We start from the raw sequence: 16,348 nt of genomic DNA, 5'->3' as shown, positions 1-16,348 counted from the left end.
AAAGTTCTCCAGATGAACATCAGATTAGATATCACAGAAGAAAAGAAAAAACAACTAAATGTTAAGCAGTATCAATAGAAACTATTTAAAACCAAGAACAAAGAGAAACTTAAAAAAAAAAAAAGCCTGAACAGCATGTCAGTAAGCTGTTGGACAATATGAAGTATACGAATATACCTGTCATTAACATTCCAGAAGGGGAAGAGAGAAAAGAAGACAAAACAAATTTTGGAAGAAACAATGACTGAATTTCTTCCAGTTTTGGTAAAGAACTCGATAAACTCCATAAATACAATAACAAAGAATGTGATAAGCAAGTTACTTAAGATGAGTGACAAATAGAACATCTTAATGGCAGCCAAAGAAAAGAAACAAGTTTGGAAGAACAAACCTAATAAAAACAGCTGACTCTTCAGCAGAAGTGCTGTGAGCCAGAGGACACTGGAGTGAGATCATTTAAAGTGCTGGGAGGGATAAAACACTATCAATCTAGAATTCTATACGCCATAGAAATATCTCTCAAAAATAAAGATTAAGAATTTTGTGTAGACCCAGCTACTCAAGAGACTGAGGCAGAAGGATCCCTTGAGCCTATGAGTTCAAGGCTGCAGTGAGCTATAATCACACCACTTCACCCCAGCCTGGGTAACAGAGGGAGACGTTTTTCTCTAAGTATGTATATATATACACACACCTATACTATGAGATAGCTATCCATAAACCTATACTATGAGAAATTTAAGGGAAATTCTTTTGAGTTAGAAAAATTATACCAGATGAAAAGTTACCATCTACATGACAGAAGGAGGTATGCCAGGAATGATAAGTGTTGTCAACATATGGCTAGGCTTTGGGTGGAATTTTTTTTTTGAATTAATTAATTCTTTAAAATATTCCTCTTTTCCTCAAAGGGTCCTTTAAAGATAATAAAATACGTCCAGCTCTTCTGAATGTAATCTCATGTAAGACTTCTGTCTGAACCTTTGTCCTACTCGAAACACTGACATGGAAAGTGAAAATATAAACATATAAAACCGTTGGAACATGTTAGAACTTTCTTGAACAGTAGTGACATTAAGAAATTTGATCTAATATAGGGTAGAATACAACTGACAGTTTAAAGGACAGATTTCCTGTATCATTATGTCTATAAGCTTCTCTTAATACCCCTGGAGAATTTTAAATTGTGTTTAAAAGGAAAGATTTCAATTATAAGCTATCTGTGTTATCTAATTTTAATATAAGGACATAGATTAAAATTAAATGGATTTTAAGACCGGATACAGTGGCTCACGCCTGTAATCCCAGCACTTTGGAAGGCTGAGGCAGGTGGATTACCTGAGGTCAGGAATTCAAGACCAACCTGGCCAACATGGTAAAACCCTGTTTCTACTAAAAATACAAAACTTAGCCAGGTGTGATGGTGGGTGCCTGTAATTCCAGCTGCTCAGGAGACTGAGGTAGAAGAATTGCTTGAACCCAGGAGGTAGAGGTTGCAGCGAGCTGAGATCATGCCGCTGAACTCCAGCCTGGGCGACTGAGTGAGACTCCATCTCAAAAAGTAAATAAATAAATAAATAAATGATTTTAAGAGCTATACCATCCAAACCCTAATCAATGAAAATCTTGAATAGCTATGTTAATATTAGATAAAATAGACAACAAGGAATATTACCAGAAATAAGAAAAAATGTTTCATAATAATAAAGGAGTAAATATATTAAGAATACTTAAGAATCCTAAAGATATATGCAGCTAGCATTGAGCTACAACATTTGAAGCAATAATTGGTTGAACCAAAAGCGGAAATAGACAAATCCGTAATTAAAGTTGTAGATCCCAACAATCCTCTCTGAGTAATTGATAGACCATGTAAAAAAAATTAATAAGGATACGAAAGTCTTGAAAACACTATTAACCAAGTCAGCTGAACTGACATTTGTGCATCACACCACTCATCAATAGAAAAGTGCACATTCTTTTGAGTGCACGTGAAACATCCACCAGGGTAAATCATATGCTGAGCCATTAAACAAGTCTCAGTATATTTCAAAGGATAGAAATCATACAGAGTATGTTCTTTAACACAAACAAAGTAGAAATCAATACCAGAAAAAATATCTGAAATATATCTTGATAATTGGAAATTGAACAACATATTTCTAAACAACAAATCAGCCAAAAAAGAAACTGGATGTATTTTAAATGAATGAAAATAAAAGAAATAATGTCAAAATTTATGGTATGCAACTAAGCAGTACTTAAAGGGAAATTTATATCTTTAGCTGTTCATATTAGATCTAAGCTTTCACTTCAAAGAACTAGAAAAGAAGATTTTAATCCCCAAGCACACAGAAGAAAATTAATGAAAGAGCAGACATCAGCTGCATAGAATACAGAAAAATATCAGAAAAAATGACTAGCTGGTTTTTGGAAAAGACCGGTAAAATGAATCAAGAGCAAAGACAATAGAAAAAAACAATATCAGACACCAAGTAAACATATTAATAATTTGACAACATAAATGAAACAGAAAAGTTCTCGAAAGACACACATTTTTACAGTTCATCAGTGAAGAAACAAGTAATCTGAATAACTGGATGTTGGTATAATAAATTGACTCAGTAGTTTAAAAGCCCCACATATTAAAATTCAAGGCCCAAACTGATTCACCTGATCAATTTTACCAAACATTTATGTAAGAAATAGTACCGATTCTCCAAAAACTTATTAGACAAATAGAAGAGAAGGAAGGCATATTTCCCAAGACCATTTCTTAGGCCAGTATTACACTGAAATGAAAACCACGCAAAGAAGTTAAAAGAAAATAAAACCATGCATGACTTTCCCTTATGAACACAGATGCAAAAATCCTAAACAAAGCATTAGTAAATTGAGTTCAACAATATATGAAAGGGATAATACAGCATGGTCAAATAGCTTATCCCAGCATGCAAGGTTGGCTTAACATTTGAAATTAAACAATGTAATTTACCATACTGACAGACTAAGACTAAAAAAGTGAACAACGTAATCATCTCAATAAATGCAGAAAAAGCATTTGAGAAAATAAAGCACACATTCATTATAAAAACTCTGAGCAAACTAGAAATAGACAGGAACATCTTTAACCTGATAAAATAAATCTGTTAAAAATTCTGTAAATATCATACTAAATCAAGAAGAATGAAGGCTTTCTCCTTAAGGTTAGGGACAAAGCAAGGCTGTTCACTCTCACTGCTTCTATTCAGCATTATGCTGGCATTTCTCTAGAGAGCAATAAGGCAACCAAAAGAAATAAAAAAGCATCTAGTTAGAAAAGAAAGGAAAAACCTGTATACACAGAAAATATGATTTTGTAGAAAATTCTAAGAAATATACAAAAAATATCTACCAGAACAAATAATTACATTTATCAATGCTACAGAAAATAAGGTCAAGATACCCAAATGAATTTTGCATATTAGTATTAAACAATTGGACATTTCGATTAAAATATACATGTATTTTTATATATAGAAAGCATCAGTTATAGTAAATACTTGGGAATAAATTTAACAAAATATGGGCAAAATCTGTATGCCGAAACTATGAAACATTGCTGAGAGAAATTAAATATTAAAACAATCTTCCTTTCAAGGTGTTTACATTCTAAGGAAAAAAACAGGCAATATTTAAGATAAATAGGTTAAAAATGTAAAATATGTGTTAATATGATTAGATCTAGAGCAATAAATCAGAGAAAGGGGTTGTCAATGTTGGCGGCAAGGCTGTTAACACCTAGATATATTAGCCATTGAAGGACGTGGAAGGCCTCACTTTAGAAGCTGCCTTGAGAAAAAAGCCAAAAGAAATGAAAGGTCAAGAGCATAGCAGGCAGAAGGCAGAGGAAGCGCAAGGACCTTGAGAATGGTGTGTGCGTGGCCTGCTCTAGGGTGGACAGAGACCAGCATAGCTGGAGTGGAGGGGACTGGACGGGGGGAAAGTAATGGGAGATGGACACAGAGAGCTGAGGGAACTGGGTCCAGCAGGGCTGCCTGGCCAGCCAGGGCTTTGGTGTTTACCGGAGGTGAGACGGGAAGCTGTGGGAGGCGTCCCCAGGGGAGGGATGTGATTTACCTGTTTGAGAGACGGCCCTGACCCCCTGGGAAAGCAGGTACAAGGCCACTGCAGTACCTCAGAAAAGAAGGCACACACATTAGACGAGGGTAATGGTGGTGGGAAAGGGAAGAAATGGTTCCGAACCTGTTTTGAAGGTGAACCAATGGTATTTTCTGACCACCTAGATGTAGGCTGTGTAAAACATAGGGACCGAGAAAAAAGATAGCCAAGGTTTTGGCCGAACAAGCTAATGGGGTTGCCCCTATCTGAGAAGAGGAAAAAGGTTACAGGAGCTGGCGGGGTGGGAGTGGAGTAGAAGGGGTTTGGCTTGTTGCCATTGACTTGAGGTGTCCGTGTGACACTCAAGTCGAGATGTCAGGGAGGCGGTTGGCCAGACAAGTCTGAAGTTCAAGCCCAGGTCCAATGCAGGCTCAGGTGGTCTGGAGACATGAATGTTGGACTCCTCAGCTGGTGATGGTTTTCAGAACCGTGAGACTGGTTACCACCATCTAGGGAGTGAGGAGATCCAGATATCAATCCTTCAGCACACCAACATTCAGAGCACAGGGAAATGGGAAAAAAGCACAAAATAGCATGAAAAGAACCAGCAAGGAGGTAGGAGAAAAGCAGGCGATGAGTGTCCTGGAAGCCAGGTGCAGTCAGGGCTTCGAGGAGGAGCGGCTGGTCAGCTGTGCCAAGTAGGATGACAGCTGAGAAATTATGACATTTAGCAAAGTGAGCCTCTGATAACCTTGAGAAGAGCAATTGTGGTCAAGTGGTGAGGCTGAGAGCATGACAGGCGGGAGTTTAAGAATGAATAGGAGGAGAAAAATGGAAGCACGGAGAATATTTTCAAGGGGAAGTGAATAGTTTTCTAAAGAAAAAAATCAACATTTTCTAAGCCGTGAGTAGTAAGGATCAAATGTACCCATAAGCAGGGAAACAGAAACTAAATTATCAATGGAGCACCACTTTACATCTATACGAGGGTCAAAATTGAAGAAAAAACATGTTGTGCTTCCAGAGAAGGAAAGAAAACATCCATTCATACATCTGTAGTGGGACTGCGCAGTCCAAAAACATTTTTGAAAAACAATGGCAATACCTATTTAATTTTAAAACTTGTCCATTTCACCCTTGGATATCTATCCTATACAAAAATGTGAAAATCACACATACATCAACAAAGACATAGATCAAGGTCTTTATTACAACATTGTTTATAGTAACAGCTCGCTGGAAATGCTGAGAATCTCTTCTCATGATTCACAACCTCTGTATTGCCAAATTCACCCCTGTGATCAAATGTATTAGTGAGCCCCAAGGTGCTAATCACAGCACCTTTGCCTGCGTTCTCAGGCATCGTGGCAAAATATTTGAGTTGTCCAATGTTGGCATTCCCAGCTGCAGCAGATCAAAGAACTATTCTGCTTTCTTGTTTCAACTTTCCTGCTGTGAACGACTGTCCTTTTCTGTTGTTCTATTTTGCACTCCATTTTTTGCATGTTTGTGCTTTATGCTGGTGATCTCACTGTTGAAAGCCAGCCCCAGACATAGGGAGGAATTACTGTCTCGTGTTCCTAAGTGCAAGAAGGCTGGGAGCACCTTATGGAGAAGATGCATCTTTGAGATAAGCTTTGCTTAGGCATAAGTAATATGCTGTTGAATCCAGTGCCATGAGTCCAGTGTTTCTGAATCAATAACATTATTCAATAAGATGTTTTTAAAAAGAAAGACACATAGGCTGGGCATGGTGGCTCACCCCTGTAATCCCAGCACTTTTGGAGGTCAAGGCAGGGGGATCACGAGGTCAGGAGATCAAGACTATCCTGGCCAACAAGGTGAAGCCCCCTCTCTACTAAAAATACAAAAATTAGCTGGGCTCAGTGGCATGTGCCTATAGTCCCAGCTACTCAGGTGGCTGAGGCAGGAGAATCACTTGAACCAAGGGGTCGGAAGTTGCAGTGAGCTGAGATCACACCACTGCACTCCAGCCTGGCAACAGAGACTCCATTTCAAAAAAAAAGAAAGAAAGAAAGAAAAAAGAAAAAGAAGACACATAAAACAAGGTTATCTATTTGACTAAAATGTTGTGACCAGAGGTTCTAAGGAACCTAACCCTGAGTGTCTCCCAGAAGCTAGGGAGCTCCACATGCACTAGTGTTCATGATGACTTTAGAGGACAAAGCTACCATTAATAACAAGAATGGATTGTCTTGCGTTGGTGAGAACTGAGTGAGTGAATTAAAGTATTTCCCAAGATGTGCATCATGGGATATTATGACATCTTTAAAGATCACTACTCAATCAAAGGACCCCAAGTCCTTGGAGTCATTTCCCTAAGATATCACTGCATGAGAAGGCTAAGGTGCAGAGGTGCATAATGTGATGTCATCTCTAACCACGTCAACCCTCTCTGTGATTTCATGTGGTTGCCTGAGCATGCATAGAGTGATGTCCTCCAGGCCAGCAACGGGGGCTCTGAGGGCGGCTGTGGGTATCTGTGTAGCAGTGTGCTTGCAGTGCAGAGGGCAGGGGCAAATAAAACAGCGCAATTGACAGTATCATTTACGTGGGATGACGTTTGTACTATGCAGAAATTTGAAGGAAAAACTCACAGTTATCTTCTATCTCCTGACTTGTAGGGATGCCCGCGTTGGAAAAAGAGCAAGTTGCAAAATAATGTGTATTAATGCAATTCTATTCTAGTAACAGCTCTGCTTATTATGTGCTTCTAAGATGAATGAGAAGGTTTTTAAACGTATCAACAGGTTGAGAGTCTTGTAGAAAAATTTACTTTTTAATGCCTCTCTCTCTCTCTCTTTCCTTTCTTTCTCTCTTTCTTTCTCTCTCTTTCTCTCTCTCTCTCTTTCTTCTTTCTTTCTTTCCCTCCTTCCATCCTTCCTTCCTTCCTTCCTTCCTTCCTTCCTTCCTTCCTTTCTTTCTTTTCTTTTCTTTCTTTCTTTCTTTTCTTCTTTCTTTTTCTTCCTTTCTACGAAAGTTTCACTTTTGTTGCCCAGGCTGGAGTGCAATGGCCTGATCTCAGCTCACTGCAACCTCCACCTCCTGAGCTCAAGCAATTCTCACGCCTCAGCCTCCCAAGTATCTGAGACTATGTGCCACCACACCTGGCTAATTTTGTATTTTTTTTTTTTTAGTAGTGACAGGGTTTCACCATGTTGGCCAGGCTGGTCTCGAACCCTGACCTCAGGTGATTCACCCACCTCGGCTTCCCAGAGTGATGCGATTACAGGCATGAGCCACCGCGCCTGGCCTTTATTACTTATTTCTTTTGGCTTGTCTCAGTAAATGCAATAAGTAAGTTTTGCTGAAATTTGAAAACAAAAATACAAATAAAATGTGAAAAACATCAATTAGCTTTCATTGTTTAGCTAACAAAGAAAGGAGATGGCCATTTTAATAGCTAATTCATTTTGAAAATGGCACCAGCAGACACGATTTCATTATAAAATTCTGACTTGTTATATGTAATGCTTTAAAATCCTGTGTCTGTGTTTTCTTTTAGGAATCATTACGAGCCATCAAATACGAAATATCTCCAGATAGAGAATATGCACTTTTTTCGTACAATGTGGAACCGGTGAGTATTATCATTTTCTGCCTACAAAAGAATTGTGTCTTTATGCGAATGTCTCATTAAGTATATTTCCTTGAATCTTCTATACTTAGTGATCTTTGAATCCTGAAATATTTTGTGCATCCTGGAAGTCTCTTTTGCATATCATACTGCCATCTAGGAGAGAGGAAAGGTATAAAAATATGGTTGGCAGGGGAAAAAGGTCACATACTTTAGAGGCTTTTTCATAGACTTTTCTTAGGAAGATGGTGAGAACTTGTCTCTTCATACACATGAATTTTGCCCTTTTGTGCAATTATTTTTCTGGCCATTTTTTTCAATGAAACCATAAAGTTTATCCTAAGAACAAAAAGCAACTGGGGTTCTCCTTAAACTGAAATAATACGTTCATTTTCTCCTGGCCATCATAGTGTTCTAGTGAAGAGCTGAAGCTATCACTTCCGTTACATAAAGGCATGTAACGGAAGTGTACATGAGCCTCCCATAAAATTTCACCAGAATTTTCTGTAAAATCTCACTGTGCTTCAGCGGGAGTCTAAAACTTCCTAGGCCGGGGTCTTCCTTCTTCTTCTTCTTCTTCTTTTTTTTTTTTTTTTTTTCATTTAGCATGCTGGTATTTCAAATTTCATTTTGGCTTTTTAATTTTAAATAAGCTAGAAGGTGAAATTTATATAATTGAAGAAGATGTTCAGTTTGTAAGAGATAAGCAACTTTAGAATTGTATGTTTTAAGAACTCTACTCTCTGGCAAATAAAATATAGAGTCTGCTACTGCTGCTCTGAGACCATTCGAATTAGAGGTTCTGAGCAGTTCTGAGCATTTCTGAGACCATTCGAATTACAGGTTCTTTATGCGTCTGTGAGGTATAATGATTCCTGCATTTTAATTCAGGTCAGAATGGCTCTATGGTGCGTTTGAGAGAATCTTCTCTGGCATGAGAGGGGCAAACTTTTTGTTTTATATCCACTGGGAAAGCTGGGGTATTGGTCTACATGAAGATGCAAGTTCAATTCTGAATTCTTCTTTTTTCCCCATTTATTTTATTGCATTTTAGGTTTTGGGGTACATGTGAAGAACATGCAAAATTGTTTCATAGGTACACACGTGGCAGTGTGATTTGCTGCCTTCCTCCCCATCACCTACATCTGGCATCTCTCCCCTTGCTATCTCTCCCCAGCTCCCCACCCCCCACCGACCCTCCCCTATTTCCCCCCAACTGACCCCAGTGTGTAGTGCTCCCCTCCCTGTGTCCATGTGTTCTCATTGTTCAACACCTGCCTATGAGTGAGAACATGCGGTGTTTGATCTGCTCTTCTGTCAGTTTGCTGAGAATGATGGTTTCCAGGTTTATCCATGTCCCTACAAAGGACCCAAACTCATCGTTTTTGATGGCTGCATAATATTCCATAGTGTATATGTGCCACATTTTCCCTATCCAGTCTATCGTCGATGGGCATTTGGGTTGGTTCCAGGTCTTTGCTATTGTAAACAGTGCTGCAATGAACATTCGTGTGCACGTGTCCTTATAGTGGAACGATTTGTAATCCTTTGGATATATACCCAGTAATGGGATTGCTGGGTCAAATGGAATTTCTATTTCTAGGTCCTTGAGGAATCGCCACACTGTCTTCCACAATGGTTGAACTAATTTACACTCCCACCAACAGTGCAAAAGTGTTCCTATTTCACCACATCCTCTCCAGCATCTGTTGTCTCCAGAGTTTTTAATGATCGCCATTCTAACTGGCGTGAGATGGTATCTCAATGTAGTTTTGATTTGCATCTCTCTGATGACCAGTGATGATGAGCATTTTTTCATATGTTTGTTGGCCTCGTGTATGTCTTCTTTTGTAAAGTGTCTGTTCATATCCTTTGCCCACTTTTGAATGGGCCTGTTAGTTTTTTTCTTGTAAATCTGTTTAGTTCTTTGTAAATTCTGGATATCAGCCCTTTGTCAGATGAGTAAACTGCAAAAATTTTTTCGCATTCTGTTGGTTGCCGATTCACTCTAATGACTGTTTCTTTTGCCGTGCAGAAGCTGTGGAGTTTGATTAGGTCCCATTTGTCTATTTTGGCTTTTGTTGTCAATGCTTTTGGCGTTTTAGTCATGAAGTCCTTGCCTACGCCTACGTCCTGAATGGTTTTGCCTAGATTTTCTTCTAGGGTTTTTATGGTGTTAGGTCTTATGTTTAAGTCTTTAATCCATCTGGAGTTAATTTTAGTGTAAGGTGTCAGGAAGGGGTCCAGTTTCTGCTTTCTGCACATGGCTAGCCAGCTTTCCCAACACCATTTATTGAACAGGGAATCCTTTCCCCATTGCTTGTTTTTGTCTGGTTTGTCAAAGATCAGATGGTTGTAGATATGTTGTGTTGCCTCCGAGACCTCTGTTCTGTTCCATTGGTCTATATCTCTGTTTTGGTATCAGTACCATGCTGTTTTGATTACTGTAGCCCTGTAGTATAGTTTGAAGTCCAGTAGTGTGATGCTTCCGGCTTTGTTCTTTTTGCTTAGAATTGACTTGGCTATGCGGGCTCTCTTTTGGTTCCATATGAAGTTTAAGGTGGTTTTTTCCAGTTCTGGGAAGAAGGTCATTGGTAGCTTGATGGGGATAGCATTGAATCTGTAAATTACTTTGGGCAGTATGGCCATTTTCACGATATTGATTCTTCCTAACCATGAACATGGAATGTTTCTCCATCTGTTTGTGTCCTCTCTTATTTCATTGAGCAGTGGCTTGTAGTTCTCCTTGAAGAGGTCCTTTACGTTCCTTGTTAGTTGTATTCCTAGGTATTTTATTCTCTTTGTGGCGATTGTGAATGGAAGTTTGTTCTTGATTTGGCTCTCTTTAGGTCTGTTATTGAATTCTTAAACTTTCTTTTAGAAGTTGATTGGACAACTAGATTATTGGAGATTTCAACCTTATTCTTCCAACTACAGATTTTTTGGAGTGTGTTTCAGTCTTCCATTTTTCCATTTTCAAACATCGATTTTATAAAAGTTTTCATTTTTTCTATCCAAATTCTTTGAAACAATTGGGCATCTTTATCTCTTTGACTGGGATCAGTTGGTGAACTTGACATTCTAAAAGGCTTGGGACTCTGCATTACGTAGACACGGCCTTAAACTTGCCTCTTTCAGCTTCAGGCACCTGGGTGTGATGTTCACAGATCATAGACTATTTCAGCTTCCTTCATCACCCTGGAAAACCACCAAAAATATAATCTCCACACCCATATAAAAGAAAAATGTTAGCAGATATTTGAAAGGCTTTCATGAATGTGTTCTGGGTTGCCCCAGGAGGCACTGCTAACACCTGAGTGAGAAAAGCCTAGAAAGACAAATTGATTTCAGGTTGTCTTCCCAGAGAATCTTTTAATCACTGGAGCACCCCAACAGTGGGATAAAGGTAATGAGAATTCTGCTCCGAGAAGCCTCAAAACAAAGCGAGGTATTTGTTCTCCAGAATGTGACAGAGGGGTTCCCACACCCATGTGATTAGAAGAGACATGCTCTCATCAGCGGCTCTGTGGTTCTGTGCATGATACAATTCTCCACCAATTTCTTCTGCTTCCCAACGCTCTGTTGAAAGACTGCCCTGGGATCCCATTGGTCCCGAAACCATTTTGATGGAGATCATTTTGCTGAAGATGAGTCTTCACCATGTGGAGCACTGACTGTAAACAGGAACCTTGAAATAACCCTTTCTCATTCATCAGTGTCTGGAGTAAGACTCTTCAGTTTGTTTTCTTAACTGAAGGAAAACCTGGAAAGTTTGACGTGTATTTAGAAAACTGTAAAAATGATAAAATATTGAAAACATAAAAAAGTCTATAGAAACAAAATACTTTTAACTTAAATGAAATAAGTAATTCTTAATAGTTTTCACTACCAGGCAGTTACTGTACACATGACTGTTCAACCAAGTATTCTCTGTTCTTCTGGAGGAAAAATCATAAGGAAAAAAGGTTGGGATTATGCATGAGAATTTGGAGTTAGACATTAGGAAGATCTTCCTAACTAGATAAACTAAAATGTAAGTAATTTTAGAAAAGGAAGGTGAGTCTAGGTCCGTGATTCTGGAATAAGTGGAATAGACCAGGACTTCCTAATCGGTATTTAGTATCAGTAATTATTGTTGCTAGTATTGTATTAATAATATAATCAATAATATTATGTTATCCATCGGTACTCTTTAAAAACAATTAACGGTTCCATATTCAAATAAATTTGAGAACTCTAGTTAAACAGTTAGATAAGTTTCTTGAAGTTCTTGACATCCTCATGATGGTTACACAGTACTTTTCAAGTGGTTATTACAACATGTGATTCCAATCTAATTATAAGGAAACTAGAAATTTTTTATTTGGATTCATTCTCAATATATTCTTATGTGTATATCTCAAAGATAGCTAGTACAACTTGTTTATATGAACCAACTCAACTTTTCATTAAAAACACAATCACAAAAATGTTTTAGTATAAACCAACTATCCAATTACTGAATATCTTTCATTTATTTGAGTATATGTTTCATTTGCAATAAAATTTTGGTATATTGGGTTACCACTGCGCTAAAAAGAATCCAAGACCTGGGCGCAGTGGCTCATACCTGTAATCCCAGCACTTTGAGAGGCTGACGTGGGCAGACTACCTGACGTTAGGAGTTTGAGACCAGCCTGACCAACATGGTGAAACCCCGTCTCTACTAAAAATACAAAAAAATTAGCTGGATGTAGTGGTGCATGCCTGTATTCCCAGCTACTCGGGAGGCTGAGGCTGGAGAATCTCTTGAACCTGAGAGGTGGAGGTTGCAGTGAGCCAAGAATGCGCCATTGCACTCCAGACTAGGGGACTGAGTGAGACTCCATCTCAAAATAAAATAAAATAAAATCCAAATATTTCACATTACATCAGGATAATTATAATCCCTCCAACCTCTGCTTCTCTTTGCTGCCTGCCCAAAGATAGCAGACTTGGAAGTCAGATAATCCGAGGTTCCAGGGCTCATTCCAGTCCTCACCAGCTGTGCTTGCTTGAGCAACCCAGTGAGCTTTAGGCAATGCCTCTTGGAGCCATCTTCCTGGGAGACCCTGGGCTTCTGTCCCTCAGTGGTGAAGAGCCACGCAGTAAGTGTCAGCTCTCCCACACTTCTGGGGTGGATGTGTTTGAGCACAGAGTCATTCTGTGTGTATACCCAGGGCCAGATTTAAGGCTCTGTGCAATTGCATTGGAACGAAGTTGACGGATGCCCACATGAAATTAGCTGCCTTGGCAGTGGCTCAAGTAGAAGTGAGTAAGAGCTTTCCAGCACAGCATGGATGGTGAGAGAAATGAGTACACAAGAACAGATAGTTAGAGTTTAGATACAAATCGTATAGCAACATCCTGAGAGTAAGAGTGGAAGGAAAGATGTTTAATTTTTAGAACATGCATTGCATATCTCTTCTTCTCATTTATTCAGACTAATTGCACTGTCGTATCATTTCCCAGTTGTTTGGTGTAGACTAATTTAATTTGTCCATTTTTATATTGTCAGATACTCAAAGACGGACAGGTCTTTTTATCTGCTATCTACCCCCACCCCTGAGTACCATCTGTGTACATTTGGTACTGAGCAAATATACTTGTGGTGTGTCTTCTCTCTGAACCCCTGAACACTATCCCAAGATACAATCCAAGTTCTTGAAATTCTATCAAATGCACAAACTATGTAATAGAAGGAAAATACCTCAGTTGTGAAATAGCCTAATAATATTCCATGTTTATTCTGGAAATGTGGGCTCATGCTAATTAGCATACTTTTTCTTACTAAACTCTTCTAATCTTACTAAATGTATAGCTTGGCTAGCATCCTTAAACACACACAAATTAGCTCATCTGAACTATGCCAACTCTATGTTTATTGAGAGCCTCAAAGGTATGCTTTAAAAAAGTGTTCCAAATATCAATTATCAAGTAAATTTGAGAAAGAGCAAACCCTGTTTTCCGTTCCTCCAAGCCTCAGACACCTATAGGCCATAGTGTGTCTGGAATGGAGAAAATAATAAATAGTATTTTGTTTAGATTTCTGTGGAACCAGCATTAGAGTTTGCGATGTGTGCTTATTTACAGCATCTTATTTTATCTCAAAAGATCATTCCTGCTCCAAAGAGACAACATTTGCTAAATATTCATAAAATTTCATAATATTTCTTAATGTACAGTTTCTGAATGTTCTCTTGAAACTAAATTAGAAATTGGAAAAATAGGAATTTTTATTTTTAATTTCAAAACTGTAGTAACTATACTAATAAAGAAAAATTACCTTAAAACAAACATATCTAATGAGAGCAGCCATGCTTTTTCATACTGAGATATATTTGACAAATATGAAACATTTCCAAATCTCTTTGAGGATAGGGAACATGAATGTAAAATGCACTATCTTAGATTATTTAAAAATATTAATACAGTTTGTAACATTCAAAGAGGTAAGAGAAAAATATTCTTTCTTGAAAAATCACTTCTGAAAGAGTCACTAAAGATTTGTGAAGAATTTCATTGTAATATTTGAAGGAATTCGTTGAGATGATTGTTCTTAGTTGGATGATGGCCAGTGGAACGTCATTCTGCTCCAAATAAAATTCTGTCCAAAAGCTAGTCAAATTTTAAGATTTGTTTCCCTAAAATCCCAGTCAATCACAGTCATTCAGTCAGTAAAAGGACTGATACACTGACCTGTTTATAAACTGTTTATATGACTGCAACAGAGAAATGGATCCGTTTTAGTTCCCTGTCACTGCATGGCAAATCATCCCAAAACACAGCAGCTTAAGACAAACTACGTGTATCATCCCAGTTTCTGCTGATCAGAAATCTGGACCCAAGTTAGTAGGATCCTTGCATTCAGGGTCTTCTATAAAGAAGGCTGCTGTCAAGGGGACATCCTGGCTGCAGTTGCTTCTCAGAGTCACCTGGGGAGGGGTCAGCTTCCATGGTCACCGCGTGGGTGTCAACAGGGCCTAGATCCCAGCCTTAGAGGTGGGCTCTGCTCAGTCCCGGGAGAAGATGGTTTGCCGCTGAGCCTTTCATGGCAGGAGCTGGAAGCAGTTTTCACATTCGATACATTTCTACTCTTGTCCTGCCATCGTAGTGAGTTAATAGAGCACATTTTGCTCTCTAAGGGACTGTGAAATTTATAATTCATATAAAGCTTGAAGAACACCCTAACGTGGATACTCCTGGTCAAACCTATTTGGTGAGGTGAACCCCAACTACATTCCAGAATCTTCTATGCACCCATCAGGTCAAGTTGCCCTTTATCTATACCTTAATTAATTTTTTAAAAATAACTTGAGACTTTGTAATGTAAGGGATTGAGCTATAAATTATTGAACCATACTGTGGACTGAACTATAACTGCTACAAATCAATTCAGGTAATTCTGAGTATATTAGTTTCTTTTTTGACGGTGTCTCCCAGGCTGGAATGCAGTGGTGTAATCTCAGCTCACTGCAACCTCCTTCTCCCAAGTTCAAGAGATTCTCCCATCTCAACCTAAGATTACAGGCACCTGCCACCACACATGGCAAATTTTTTTTTCTGTTTTTTTTTTTTTGGTAGAGACAGGGCTTCACCTATTGGCCCAGCGGGTCTCAAACTACTTACCTTAGGTGATCCACCCACCTCTGCTTCCCAAAATGCTGGGATTACAGGAGTGAGCCACCGTACCCAGCCAATTCTGAGTGTATGAGTTTCTATGTTGCAGGAAATGTAGCTAGTGTTATAATATGGTTCTGATTTTTACTGCCGTCCCTTCTTCATTACAAGAAGGGATGAAATCTTTGTCCAGGAGTGGCAGGGCTAAGGGAATTGTGTTTCCTGATTCTCATGCTCTTGGGCTGGTTCTTTCTACACCGTCTACAGAGCCTTTCCTGGGCCCACCTCTGGGAACCAGTTGGTCCAAGCATTTTCTGCGGGGACGAAGGCCTTGCACATTCCCATGTATCAGCCTGACTATCAGAATCACAGGGAGTTCTGTCTCCCTCTGCAGTGGCTTCAGGGGCAAACCAAAGAGCAGAGCCTGCGTGTGGCTTTTCTACTGCCGCCTGCTGCCCTTCCTGCCTCAGCCCAGCAGCTGCTGCAGCAGTAGGAGGCGAGTATCACCTTCGGCAGGTCTCCCTCCTGCTCTCTGAGAAGGTGGTGGATGAAGAGCCTGCCCGCCAAGGCCAGTAGCTACCCCTGCACTGCCCGGAAGTGCTTCCTGCACCTGTCAGCATCACTCCAAGCCTTTATCCTGGGGTGATCCACATGGTTTTGTCAGCACCCTGACGTGTTACTCTTGGCCGATATAAGGCCACCCTCTCTGTGACTCTTACTACATGAGATTATCAAAAATGGTCATCATTGATTTTTGAAATGTGTGTTTTCACATAGCTCTCAGCACAGTGCATGCAGTTTCACAATACTGTGAAAATCAAATAATAGATCCACGTTCCTGGGAAACTGTTGAAAGGCTGAGCCCGTATAAGCAGTGCAAGATGATGCTGATGTGGGCTCCTGTACCCCGCAGACTGTGGGCTCCTGTCCCTCGCAGACAGACTGTGGGCTCCTGTCCCCCGCAGACTGTGGGCTCCTGTCCCTCCGCAGACTGACTGTGGGCTCCTGTCC

At 39.4% G+C, this 16,348-nt stretch overlaps 1 protein-coding gene across 5 annotated transcripts in view; it reads left to right on the top strand.

Moving 5' to 3' along the window:
• Positions 1-16,348, top strand: part of DPP6 (dipeptidyl peptidase like 6) — a 1,109,512-nt gene that overhangs the window by 798,900 nt on the left and 294,264 nt on the right. For all 5 annotated transcript variants that reach the window (XM_032245216.1, XM_032245218.1, XM_032245215.1 and 2 more), the window contains one exon: positions 7,628-7,702. In XM_032245216.1, the coding sequence (XP_032101107.1) occupies positions 7,628-7,702 (75 nt within the window). The remainder of the gene's footprint in view (positions 1-7,627; positions 7,703-16,348) is intronic.

This window comes from Sapajus apella, unplaced genomic scaffold (genome assembly GCF_009761245.1).
Source record: "Sapajus apella isolate SASKATOON/1434 unplaced genomic scaffold, GSC_monkey_1.0 scaffold56, whole genome shotgun sequence".
NCBI classification, from domain to species: domain Eukaryota; kingdom Metazoa; phylum Chordata; class Mammalia; order Primates; family Cebidae; genus Sapajus; species Sapajus apella.
Note: the sequence above shows the minus strand (reverse complement) of the source record. Positions and strands in the feature narration are given on the sequence as shown.